The sequence below is a fragment of the Rattus norvegicus genome, chromosome 4 (genome assembly GCF_036323735.1).
Source record: "Rattus norvegicus strain BN/NHsdMcwi chromosome 4, GRCr8, whole genome shotgun sequence".
Lineage (NCBI taxonomy): Eukaryota > Metazoa > Chordata > Mammalia > Rodentia > Muridae > Rattus > Rattus norvegicus.
In genome coordinates this window covers 80,559,573-80,573,675 of record NC_086022.1, presented here as the reverse complement: position 1 = coordinate 80,573,675, position 14,103 = coordinate 80,559,573, and the positions used below count along the sequence as shown (strand labels likewise).

The following is a 14,103-nucleotide window of genomic DNA, read 5'->3' as shown; positions in this document are numbered from 1 at the left end:
AAAATGGTTACAAACCGGAAGTAATACACAGAGTCAGTGTAACCCCACACAAATCCCAATGACACAATTCACAGAGAGACAGAAAAGACTCGAGATGGCCAAAATCATTCTAAGCAGAAAGAACCCAGCTGGAGGGAGCACCAAGTACTCAACTCTAAACTACACTAGAGAGCTGATGTTACAAAGACATTACGGTACTGGCATAACAGGCCAAATGACTATATACCACTGTCCCAGAAATAAACCCCACAGCTGTGAACACCTAACTTTTGATAAAGGTGTTGAAACACACTCTGGAAAAAAGACAGTAGATGGTGCTTGTAAAAGAGTACCTCGCTGCAGAAGAATGAAAAATAATTCAAAGTAGACCAAGACCTTAACTTAAAACAAGAGATGGTGAAATTGCTAAGGAAAACATAATGAACACACTTTGAGATATAGGCGCATTCTAGACTGTTCAGAAGGAAAAATCCTATAGTATAGTAAATAGATCTAAAAATCTAAAAATGGTTTAAATAATCTTAAAAAAAACTTTTATAACAAAGGAAACTGTCAGAAGAAAATGGGATAAAATCTTTGCCAGACATACTTCAGATTGTACATATAAAGGACTGAGAAATTAAATACCAAAAAATCCAACCCAAAGTGCCAACCAATAAATGTAACAATGAGGTAGACAGTTCTCAAAAGAAGAAATACAAGTGACCAATACATATTTTAACAAGTGTTCAATAGTCTCAGTCATCAGAATAATGCAAATAGAACTATTTTGAGATTCTATCTCACCTAAGTCTGAGTGGCTCCCTCAAGAGCAGTGATAGCAAATGCTGGTGAGGATCTGGAGGAGAGGAAACCTCATTCACCGTTGGCGGTATGCAAACTGGTGCAATCACATGGCCATCCGTGGGGAGGCCCTACAAGAAACTTCAAATGGGACAGGGAGATGCTTCAGCTGACAAGGTGCTTGTCAGACGAATTTGGATTCTCAGCACCCACAAAAGCTGGGCACAGGGCATGAGAGATGGCTCTGTGATTAAAGGACCTGGGTTCAATTCCCAACACCATATCCTATCATGGCTGAAAATCATCCAGGTGTGACTCTAGTTCTTGGAAATCTGATACCCTCTTCTCTTCTGGCTTCTGTGGACATCAGGCAAACATGTGGCACACAGTCATAGATGAAGGTAAATACCCATAAACAAACAAACAAACAAAAAGGTGGGGCTTGTCTTGGAGGTGTGGTGGGGGACGGTGTGTTAACCAGCTGGATCCTTAGGGCTCCCTGGCCTTCAGATTATTTAAAACCATGAGCTCCAGGTGCAGTGAAAGACTGTCTCAAAACACAAGGGAAAAGAGCAATGGAGGAAGAGACGCACCGTGAACCTCTGGCCTCTGCATGTACATACACCTCAGGAGGACATATACCCAGCCACACCACCCTAAAACAGACCTAGCATGTGACCCGTATACCATTCACAGGTGTGCACCCAAAGGGCTGTCTATCATCCATGCTTATTGCTGTTCAAAATTACCAGGGAATGAAATCAAACTAGATGTCTAGCAACTGGTGAATGGGTAATGAAAAACGTATATACACATGCTAGATTTTTATTTGGTTCTAAAGAAAAATGAAATTTCCAAGAAAATGGACAAGCTGGAAAGCTGGAAAAAGATAATAAATGGGGTAGCTCAAGCAATAAAGATAAATACTGCATGTTCCTCATTTGCAGACCATGGTGGTGGTGGTGGTGGTGTGTGAGTGTGCGTGTGTGCATGCTGTGTGTGTGTGTGTGTGTGTGTGTGTGTGTGTGTGTGCTTTCATGTTATCTGTGGGAATATGTGAGGACAGAGGTCATGAAACTAGAAAAGGAACATTGTTACAAAAGCGACGTGGAGAGGGAAGTGGGAGGGAAATGGACCACATACAGTAAGAGTGTGGGAACAGAAAGAACACTGGGGCAGAAGGAATGAGCACAGAGGAAGGACAGGGACATGAACAGTGGCAACCCAACCCAGACAGACATGGAAACACCGAAAGGAAGCCTGCTACTGAGTAAAAATAAAATATATTTAAAACTAAAATGAAGCTGGGGCCTGGAAATGGCTCGGCAGAGAACATCTTCCACAGGATCAGGGTTCGGTTCCCAGCACTTATATAAGGCAGCTCACAACTAAGTTCACCTGGGGGTCCTAGGGGGTGTCCTATGCCTCTGGTCTCTGTGGCACCTACACTCACATGCACATACACAAAACATACACAACTATACCTAATTAAAAATAATAGAAAAAAATCTCTTAAAAAACAGCCAAAATAAAACTAATATAAATAAAAACAAATACTAAGACCTTACATAGCACATTAAAATTAGCTTTGGGCCATGTGATTTTGTAGGCCTAAAGAGTCCAGAATCGTAAGTTGTATGGTTTGAAAATGAACTGCCCAACAGGTGGGGCTACACTGAAGGCTGGGGGAGTTTTAGGAACTGGCCCTTAAGAGAAAGCCGATGACTGAGGGGATGCTTAGCGAATTTATTCCTTATTCTCTGCTTCCTGTCTGCCAGGAAGTGCAGAGCCTCCTGCGCCACCTGCTACCGTATTGCTCCATCTTACCACGAGTTCAAATGCAAATAAACAAATAAGAGTTACAAAGAAAACACCAAAGAGCCAAGAAAACACATGAATGAAAATAAATCCTTCTCTTCTCTGAAGAGAGAGGCCTATGAGGCCTTTTCCTCAGGCTTCTCCAAGAGGTCAAATGTGCAGCAGGCATTGTAACATCATCAATTACCTGAACACTCTGCCTACTCCATTTTTGACATCACTAAGTGTTCTATATGAACATGCAAAAGCTAGAGGAAAACGACGATTACAAAGTGAAAAGTCAGAGCTGGAGCCTCCACAGGTCTCCTTCTCACCAGCATCATTTTATACATAGTCTCGGGTAAGTCTGACAAATGCTGTCTCCCGAAGAACCTGCTTTCAGAGTATCCGGCTTAGGATCCTGCAGGGCTGAGGGCTGTAATTTAAACCAGACCACCAAAATTCACAAAGCTGCTGTTGTACTGAGTGTTTGAGCATCTAGTAGGCTTTCTTCTTTTAAATATACTACACTGGCTGAAAAATACAAATAAATGGATAATAGTTACATAAAAACAAAACAAAACAAATGACTGTAATTTGCCACAACTCTTAAATGTATGCATTTGCTTTTAGCAGTTTGAAATGTAGAGTTTACAGACGAAACTACCACTAAGTATCAAGCAGGCAGCAACAACCCTTCGGACTCTCAGACCAGCTACTCTTCCATACGCATTAGCACAACCAAATCTTATCTGGAATTAGTGTTAACTAATAATAATCCTTTCTCCATATACCCATCCTCTTTCTGAGCAGCAAATAAAAACAGGAGACTTACATGGCACTGTTGTTCCAAATCTAGCAGGATTCAGTACTATGAACCTGTTTTTCAAACTCCTTCTGCCCACACCTTGAGCTCCGATCAACACTAATGTTTTCCGCTGGAAGGGTGGCATTTTTGCTACTTCCTCATAGATCTGAATTTCATGCCGATCAAACTCTAAATGTGAAAGTAACAGGACATTATATTCAATTATACTTTGTATACACAAAAACATTCCATGGCATTCTGTACGCTAATGGTCTTCTTGGCCTGATAGTTAACTACCACTGGAATTGTGCACATCTGACATAGGCTTGTTTTTACAAATTTGGTAGGGTACAGAAATTATTTTCTATCTTGATTTAAATTCTTGCTCCCACCCGTTTACCGTCAGATACTCATTTACCATGCTACAAAATCCCAGACATTAAAGCAGTGGTACTCAACTTTCCTAATGCTGTGAACCCGTTAATGTAGTTCCTCATATCACGGTGACTCTCAACCAGAAAGGTATTTTCATTGCTATTTCATAACTGTATTTTTGCTACTGATATGAATTATAATGTAAATCTCTGTTTTCCAATGTTCTTAGGTAACCTTTTTTACTGGCTGGTTCTGTGTGTCAACTTGACACAAGCTGGAGTTATCACAGAGAAAGGAGCCTCCCTTGAGGAAATGCCTCCACAAGATCCAGCTGTAAGGCATTTTCTCAGTTAGTGATCAAGGGTGGGAGGGCCCATTGTGGGTGGTGCCATCCCTGGGCTGGTAGTCTTGGGTTCTATAAGAAAGCAAGGTGAGCAAGCCAGGGGAAGAAAGCCAATCAGCAACGTCCCTCCATGGCCTCTACATCAGCTCCTGCTTCCTGCCCTGCTTGAGTTCCAGTCCTGACTTCCTTTGGTGATGACCAGCAACATGGAGGTGTAAGCTGAATCAACCCTTTCCTCCCCGACGTGCTTCTTGGTCATGATGTTGGTGCAGGAACACAAACCCTGAGTAAGACACTTTTTAAAAGAGTCAATCGACCCACAAGGGGTCACAACCACACAGGTTGAAAATCATTGCATTAACGGCTTCTTATTAGCAACTTATCAGTAGAAATAATGACCTTACAGTTTACGATCAAATCACAGTTTATGTGATTTACATGGAAAGGTGTATGTGAAGTACAGGGCACAGGCCACCTGCTGGGCTGCTGGACTGAACGGGCAGAGTGAGCCACCCCTAGCAACAGCACACTCACATCTACGAACCAAGATGCTGAAATGTATACATGATAGAAAACGCCGGCATCTTCAGTAGACTATAGTCTCAAAACTAGAAACCAAATCAAGTGAAAAGTTATAAAGCTTGCTAAAAATTTTAAGGATATATAATATATATATATTAAATATATATATTAAAAACAGTGATTCTGAACCACCTATCCTCAGTGCCTGACTCTATCTGCAGTAAGAACACTTCATCCTTACAGTATTATTTCAACAATTTCTTCTTAGTACAATTTCTTCATACCAAATTAAACCAGTATTGGAGAGTAAAAACACCATTTCTCCCTCCTGTATGATTTTTCTTTATACTGTGTTATTACTAGCATAGAGGTAGCTTGAAGTCAAGAAAAATAACCTGATAGTTTCTACATTTAGCTTCCTTCTTAAATGTTTTTATTATTCCAGGTCACATAAGGCCACTGTCCTGCAGACACACAATGTACTTTGAACACACCTTTCTGTGCCCAGCTACCCTTTCCCTCCACCCTTGCCTTCTTCTTTCTTCCTTCATGATTTCCCTTCTCCTTTAATTTCAACTGTATACATATATGCTTTTGTTTATCTATACAAAGTCTAGGGTCCACAAGTGGGCAAAAACATGTTTGTGTTTTTAAGATGGGTTTAGTTTGTTAAACATAATGACCTCCAGTTGTATTTCTTTTTCTGCAAAAGAAATAAGTTCATTCTGTGGTGCATCTATATATCCTATTTTATTTCTCCTATTGATGGTCACTTAGATTAATTACAAAATTCCTGAACTGTGGTGCAGTGACCCTGACATGCAGCATTCCTGTGGTGTGCTCCTGGAGTCGGGAGAGTGGTACAATGTGGGGAATCCTAGTCTACTCTTAGGCTAATTTCTATGATGGCTGGACTAGTTTATTTCCTACTGTCAGGGCAAAAGCATTTCTTTTCATCCTGACAGAATATTATTTTTAATGGCGGTCATTCTGTTTGGGGTAAGATAGAATATCAAAGTAATTTTAATCTACATTTCTTTCATGGCTACTGAGGTTAAAGGTTTTTGATTTTTTTGTTTTTGTTTTGTTTTGTTTAAATTTGTAATGTACTCAATTAGTATGGCAGTTTTTTAATTTTATTTTCCTTTCTAGTTCTGGGGATTGAACCCAGCACCTTATACATACTAGGCAATGGCTACACTCCCAGGCCTTTGACTTGATTTTTTAAAAACTTTTTTCAGCTTTTGAAGCATAAATGACAAAGAAGAACTGTATGTTGACAATTTGATGTGTTTAACTGTAAAACGATCTTCTAATGAAGGTAATAAACACATCTATGACTTCTCATGATTGCCATTATGTTTTCTTTAAAAGACATTCCTTTCTTTAAGATGAAGATTTAGGGAGCGGCAGAAGGATTTAGAGTTTGACCCACTGGGTTAGATGCTTTACCTGGCCCAGTGCCATCTTCTCCAAGTGACCCTGACCTTATGGCAACCTTGTTCTCCTTCATCCCAACGCTAACATCTCCGTGAAGGCACTCTGCCCTTCAGGAACATGGTTCTACGCCAGAGTCCTCCACATAAGGACTGTCTATAGAATTCTCATTAGGACAAGCACAACTCCTAACAACTTCTTCTTGCTGCAAATTATATTCACAAACTGCAACTTAAGATTTTCTCAAGTATGCACATGCCAGACCCAGTAATTGGCACTAATATAAATTAAGTTCATTTTAAGTGACACATTCAGAGGTTAAAACACGTTAACTAATGATAAAGCTGTTTACTTAGATCTTCCAAAGGGATTGCAAATGTACCTGCATTCCTGGTTGTGAGGTACATCATCTTTTTCTTTTTCTTGTTGCTTATAGTTCCACAAAAGGGTCCTGGAGGATGACAAGGCTTAACTTAGATGATACAATGAGACATGACCTTAAACTGCCCAGTTACATTTTATGAGAAGGTAAAGAGAATTTACCCTTCCTAGGAAGGGATGAATTTGTCATTGAAATTTGATACACTACCAGTAGGTGGCAGAAAAGAATAAAAAATTACTTTAGAAACGAAAAAGATGATGAGCAGGAAAAATTAATTCTCCATGTATTTCAAATAAATTCATTTGTGATTTCAGATAAAAAGAGGAAAAGAAGGTGAGCCCAGCCCCTCCCTGCCTGTTACTTGTGAGACGCTCTTCACCTGAATTGTCCCAATCTCTGCGAACAAATGCCTTTCTTTTCTCTTCCAGGAACTGGCTTGGAATCAGACCAGCACTTCCTCCCTCTTTCACATGGCTAGCCTAGAATCAAATTAATGTATCAGTGACCAAAATTGGAGACAATATTTTAGTAAGTACAAATGCTGGTCAGTTAAAGTTAGTGTCCTATGGAAAACACTCTTTCAATCCATGGAACAGTGTTTAAACAAAGGAAGCCATTTGTATCTAAGACTCATGTATGTCAACTGGTAATGACATGTTGAAACTCTCATTAACAATGTGCAGGCTCCTCAAATACTACTAAATGTTTTATTTAGAGAGAGAGAGAGGTGGGCGGGGTGAGTTCAGGAGCATCTTATCCGTTATCCTTTCTAAGCCATTTCTACTGACCTTCATCCTAGAGCGTTATTTCCTGAGTCTACATCAATAGAAAGAATTCCCAATACTGGGAATACAATGAATACATTTTAATTCATGCTAATAAGAATCTGAATATCCCAAGGTAATAAATAAATTTAAAATAGGTAAAACTTTTATCTAGTACAAACACAGAAACCTTAAAATCAAAGTAAGTAGTTAAAAAATACTTTATTCAGGTGTTTTTGGGTCTGTGTGTGTATATACGAGAGGAGCTGGAGTTCAGGAGACTGTGAGCAGCCCAACATGAGTGCTGGCTATGTGGGTTCTGCACAAGAGCAGCAAGGGCTCTTAATAAGCTGAGCCATCTCTCTAGCGCCAGAACAAATGATATTTTTCAATGATAACGATTCATATCACAGTGTCTTTCTTCTTAGAACTGGAATAAAAAACCTGTTTATCAGTTTTTAATAATCCTGAAAACTGGAATTAAATGAGATTATCAAATTGAAGAAAGAGACTCAAATGACAGGAAAAGGATTAGAAAACTAAGAGAGAACATTTACAGAAAGGTAAAACAGAAAACCTGGAAGGTCTGTGATCAGCCATAGGAAGTTATCAGATATTTCGAAAGCCTCTAAGTGTTTCAGTGAAGACCTTGAGATCATGAGCTGTGTCACTCCTAGTCATCTCACCGTGAGGTACTAAATGATAAAAATGTCTTCATTTACACACTGTGCACACTGTGAAGAGGTTCTTATCCTTTAGATCACCTCTCTGTAGAAGTCGTTTAATCCATCACTGTTAACACCAGTTACCACTAACAGCTAGGTGTATGTTTGGCACTGGGTCTGGGACATTCATCTTTTACCCTGTTCTCTAATGCAGACAGAATCAGCTCTGAAAGTTGAAGAGATTCTAGTTTCCTTGTCATTCTTCAACTTTGAATACTGTATCAGCTCATGTAAAAGTCAAGAAACATTGATAAACACTGATCACAAAGTTCTTCTTGCCCTAAAACATACTTGAAGGCAACTAACCATGGGAAATAACTGCTCCACCTAATCCTTAGAAAGGTGACAGTGCCACAGGCAGGTTATGCCTGCTTTTATTTACACTCAAAAATTCTCTTTCAGTTTTGTCTTCTGTCCACAAAGCTGGCAGACATAAAGCAGGAACTGTTCATGCAAGAAAAATCACAGAACAAATGCTTCCCACACGTTTAGATGCTGGGCAGATCAAAGACTGAAAACAGAAAAGCATATGAGGAATTCTTTTGAGAATCATACTAACCTGCCACCAATTTGGGTCTTCTCTATTTACAATCTGAAGAATTTCTCCTTTGGAAAACTTCAGTCCAGCTTCTTTGCAGGGTATCAGGTTATCATTGAATGGATTATAATCAAAATGACACTTGACAAACACCTAAAAACATAGCACAGTGAAAAAGACTATGTACATCACTAAGTACTGGATGTTGAAACCGAACCACTGTTTAATTGTAAATGACACTAAGTATTTCAGATAAGAAATTTATTCTTCTAAATAAAAAAATCAATTTATTAGAATATCAATATAATGATTTTTATATAGCAGAAAAATAAACATTTTGCTACATTAAAATTTTGTTCATTTTTAAAACTCCTGTTTCTTTTGTGATATGAGGGTTTGAAACCCAGGGCTTTGCATGTGAGTAGGTGTGTGCTCTACCACTAAGTTATATTATCCACTCCCTTTAACAACTAATCTTAAGTCAGCAAGTGTATAATAATCACTGCATTCTACCCTTCTCCCCTCTCCAATCTTTTCATCTGATTTCCCAACAAACACTGCATAACTTTTAATTTAAATAAATGCCATTTTGCAGTTGAAATCCTGAGATAATGTATGCAGTTAGTTTGAGGCATATATTTCCAATGTATCAGGACTGACACTGTTCAGACACCTCGAAAGCAAATTAAACAATGGTTATCTTGAAGACCTAAAATATATCTGGCAACCTTAAAACATTAAGAACTCAACTTAACCTCTAGTAGTATATTTTAATCAGACAGTTACACTGGCTAAAACAAATAAGGAAAATACTTTCTTGATCATCTTACTGTGATTTATATGTTTAAATTTAAATTAGCATTACATTACATATGAGACAAACACTAGTAATGTCTTAACTGTTTTCTAATTTAAATTCAAATATACACATTTCTCTTAAATTTGCTTTCCTAATAAAAGTATGCCAGTTAGACTGTTAAAGATCTCCAGTGCTTGCAACATATTGTTTGTTTATTTTAATTTGAATTCTAATTAATCACTTTTAATATTTGATGGCAAGTTTAGATCAACTCTTTTCTTAAAATAGACATACTTCATACATATTTATAGAAATTCAAATTTTATCTTCTACAGAAAAGCCTTAGTATTAATCAGCAGATAAATTTTAATAAGCAGAAAAGCATTCAATTAGTCAAATTAACAATGTTATTTTTCTATGTCTATCATACTTCAACTAGAAACAAAACTTTCAAATAGTACAAGTACATATACTATATTATTAGCATGCTTAAAAAAACCACCCAGTGTGAAAGATGCATAGGAAGGTATTTTTAAACATTGGTTGCATGTGATCTTGATAGAAAGCCGTAGACCATTTGCAACAACTTTGCAAAGTCTGAGAGTCAATGCTAAACAAACCAGGAAGCCACTTTTTCCCTGACACATAAATTTAGAAGCATCTAAAAAGCAAGCATGCACACAATATTAAGACTACTAAACTGTGACAAGTGGCTAACTTGAGTTCAGCATGCAGCTCAAGGCTCGGGCAATGTACAACTCAAGATGATAAAGTTTAATCAAGGTAAATTTAGTTGGCTGCTAAGACAGAACAATGGGAATACCAGAGAATGTTTTCATATGATATCATACCTGACGGACGTGGGCTGGATGCCTCTCCATATTGACGTAACTCTAAAAATATATTTTTCAATTGCATAAATAAAGCCAGACTTTTACCTTATAACTTAACAAAACATAAGCTAGCTACTGGCTCATTTTATTACTTCATTCGTTAGTAAAGCAACTTCCTCCCTAACTAACTGTTCACAGGTTATAACACCTGTAAATTAGAAATAACACAAGCAAAAAGTCACAGGCGTTTGGCCTGAGACAGAGCAGAGATTGTGTGAGTAGTTATAAAACTAGCAGTATATTCCTTACTTCTGGAGAGAGGCCACCTACACAAGCGTGTTCGTCATTCTCGACTGTGGAAGAAGATTCTGTAAAACTACAAGTGAACTCCAAATTACCCTGTTTGGAGATACCAACATCCAACTCAGATATAAAAGGATTACGAAGAGGACTAGTTCTTTGGCTTATTAAACTAGTTTTGAAACATTACCCTCGTGCTCAAAAACTCAGATTAAACTTTGCTAAAATTGGTCTGAAAAATCAATTAGTGTAGTCTTTGACCTAGGAATTTTATAAAAATTTTAAAAGCATATTAGTTGACTTGCTGTATTTTATGAACTACACTACAAAATAGTTTATGAATGTCAACTGCTCAGTCTTAAGTTACTAAGCAGCATTTCTGTATTCTCACCATTAGAGAGAAACTGAATGGCCAATGATTTAAAATAGACAGTAGACAAAGGGAAGTACAAATAGCTTTAAACATAGGTGTCCAAACTACTGAGTAGAAATGAAAATTAAAACACTACTAGAAAAACACCTTCTTCATACTAACTAACTAACTGACTGACTGACTGACTGACTGAAACCCAAATATTTGACATTCTGCAGACAGGATACTGGCTAACAGTCCTAACCTAACAGGCTTGTGGAAGAAGGCTCCAAGCTCCTGGGAGGATAATTTGGCAATAATTACCAAGATCACAAAGACACAAATCAAAAAACTGACTCTAGGATTCATATATAAATGAGAACATTGGAACCTCTGTCATTCTGGGTCTGAGTTAACTCAGTGAGGAGCCATATACTAAATGAACACAGTATCAAAATGGCTAATAAAGTCAAATATCTATCCCCATGGATTAATAGAGAAGTTTCTTTGTGCGGTGCACAGTAGTTAAAGGAGAAACACATAATAGGTCAAAATGTAAAGATTTAGTGTTTACAGTGTTCAGCAACAGATAGGACATCAGTGTTAAATCCCTTCCCTGCAAGGCTCAGGGACCACCAAGGAAGAGGGAGGCAGAAAGACTTTAGGAGATAGAGGTTAGGGAGCAGAGAGCCTAACAGTGTTTTCTGGAAGCGGCAGGACTGCTGTACTCACAGCAGCTGTGTTAGCCTGTACAAGGGCTGCACAAGATCAAGGCAGTCAGCATTCCAGCATGGAGGGAGAGCCTCAGGAACCTTTATCTGAGCCTTTCACAGCTGAAGCTTGCTGCAAGAGGCAGAGGCCAGGCCCAACACTGAGTAAATGGGCAGCAAAAATGTACTTAGAGGACACAAAGTCAGGAGAGAGGGAGAGGCAGATCTGGGAGGAGTTAGGAGGAGGAGTAGTAGGTGAACATAATAAAAAATACACTATATGCACATATGAAATCCTCAAAGAATAAAAACATATTAAAATCTGAAATCCAAGTAAGTATAGTTCTGCTTATATGAAAATATGGGAACATAGACTAACAGTAACAGACCGAGAAGGGAAGTTGCCTGGTGAGGGAGAAAACACAAGAAACAAGAGGGAGAAGCACAAATAGTCTCACAGAACTCAGGAGTGGTGGCTTAGTTTATCTTGATTGTGTTAATGATATCACAGGTCCACTATGAATACCCATGTTTACAAAACTGCATACTTAAAAAATTACAACTTGTAATTCTTCAATTTAATCACACTTGAGTTACTCACATATGTGTGTGTGTGTGTGTGTGTGTGTACACACACACACACACACACACACACACACACACACACACACACACATATATATATATATATATGCTGTATTTATTTAGTAAATTACGTAAAAAAGAACCATAGGCTTGCCACCCACAACATAAGCTCAAAACCTGGTCCTCCTGCTCTCACTTCATCCCAATCCATTATCCTGGCTTCCCCAACAAGATAACCTTTACTCTAGATCTTGTATTCAACTCCCTGCTTTGCCTTCTGGATATAGATTTAATTCTATTATGTAAATTAAAACTATGTAGCCATTTAAAAAACAAGTACCATACGATGCACACTAACATCTCAGGATTTACAAGCTCATTAGCGACTTTCCGACTATATATGTAAGAATTTCTCTAGGAAACTACTGAGTTTTAGAACACACAAAGATCCAAGTCTAAGAGACATTAGTAAACGTCACTCCCGCCAATGTGCTATGCCCACGCTACTTTTATCATCAATAAAGTCGGCACATTGTAGATCTGTGTATGAATTTTGCTAACTGAATTGTTTAAGAGAGTATCGCACACTGATTTTTAGTGTTTTCAGATGTTTACTGACTGTTTTTCTTGATTTTGTATGGAATATGAAACACTGACACAATTTTAGGTATTTATGAATATTCAATTTTCTTCCATCCTGTTATAAGCTGATGTAATATACATGCTTAGATCTCTTTCTGAGTTCTCTCTTCCACTTATCATGCTATCCATTCCTATGCAGATACTGTAATATGAGACCTGCACATTAATAGTTGGGATGTTATGAGAGAATAAATAGTTAAAAAAATAATAATTGTGATCCCAACCTTCAATTCAAGGAGAACTAGAATCACCTAGGAGATAGGCCCCCTTGGTCTTGCAATTAGGGGATTATCTTGATTAGCTTAACTGAGGTGTGAAGACCCACCTACTGTGGGTGGCACCATCTTCTGGGCTGAAGTCCTAGACTGTGAAAACAGAAGGAAGCTGGGAATAAGGAGTTACTGCTCTCTGCTTCCTGACTGAATCCAAGGTACCCAGCTGCTCAGACAGCTGTTCCTTTTAACCCTCTGTTCTATGGTGGACTGGACCCTTGAACTGGGAACCAGAGTAACACTTTCCCACTTAAAGCTGCATAGCAACAGGGGGAGGGACAAAGATGCCACTACTCCTGCTTTTCTTCCTTGAGTGCCCTGGCCCTTCTTCTCATCAAGATGAAGAAAAACCTTGCTGGAATTTTCATTGACAAACCCCTGAATCTGTAAGTCAATGTGAAGAAAATGGACATTTCCATAATATTATATTTACACAGAACATCTTCATAATTCTTTTGCGTGAAAGACTTGAAATAGTTTGTTAGATTTATTCCCAGGCATTAAGGCAACTCTATTGTAAATGATGTCTTATTTATGTTTTTAGTTGCTTGATATGAAAAAAACTCAATCTGATTAAGTACTTATTATTTCTAGATTTGTAGCTCCCTGGGGTGGGTTCCATGATAGAAATCATGTTAATTATAAATTTATAGTTTCACTTCTTCCTCTGCAGCAATTCTATCTCTGTATTTTTGCCACACTGCGGCCACACTGTGCTTACTGAAACCTCAAGGAAATCCTGGCAAGAGGTAATGCTAGTCAACAACCTTTCTCTCCCTCAGTGTGTTTCTAACGTCACCAAGGCAGAGCTTTATTTACCATTATTATTATTATTATTATTATTATTATTATTATTATTAATTTCTCTCCCTCAGTGTGTTTCTAACGTCAGCAAGGCAGAGCTTTATTTACCTTTATTTTAGACTTTACTTCTTGGCTTCTTTGGATTAACCAATAGCAAACAAATAACTGAACACAGGCAATCATTAACTGAACGCTTCAGTCCAAGAATCTTGACACTTACAGTATTAAGAATCTGTTTCATCCTATCCCAAATGAAGGTTTTCAAAGCAAACAAACCATTGCTATTCTGTTCCTGAGGTTGAGTCAGTTCAGCCTGCTTTATTGTTTGCAGC

The 14,103-nt window shown here is 38.1% G+C and overlaps 1 protein-coding gene across 13 annotated transcripts in view; it reads right to left on the bottom strand.

Moving 5' to 3' along the window:
- The window catches only part of Pals2 (protein associated with LIN7 2, MAGUK p55 family member), an 80,654-nt gene that overhangs the window by 11,276 nt on the left and 55,275 nt on the right, over positions 1 to 14,103 (bottom strand). For 9 of the 13 annotated variants that reach the window (XM_039107787.2, XM_006236496.5, XM_039107784.2 and 6 more), the window contains 5 exons: positions 10,125 to 10,166; positions 8,496 to 8,627; positions 6,827 to 6,926; positions 6,448 to 6,516; positions 3,416 to 3,577 (listed from right to left, as the gene is read on the bottom strand). In XM_039107787.2, coding sequence (XP_038963715.1) covers positions 3,416 to 3,577; positions 6,448 to 6,516; positions 6,827 to 6,926; positions 8,496 to 8,627; positions 10,125 to 10,166 — 505 coding nt within the window. 13 annotated transcript variants of the gene reach the window in all.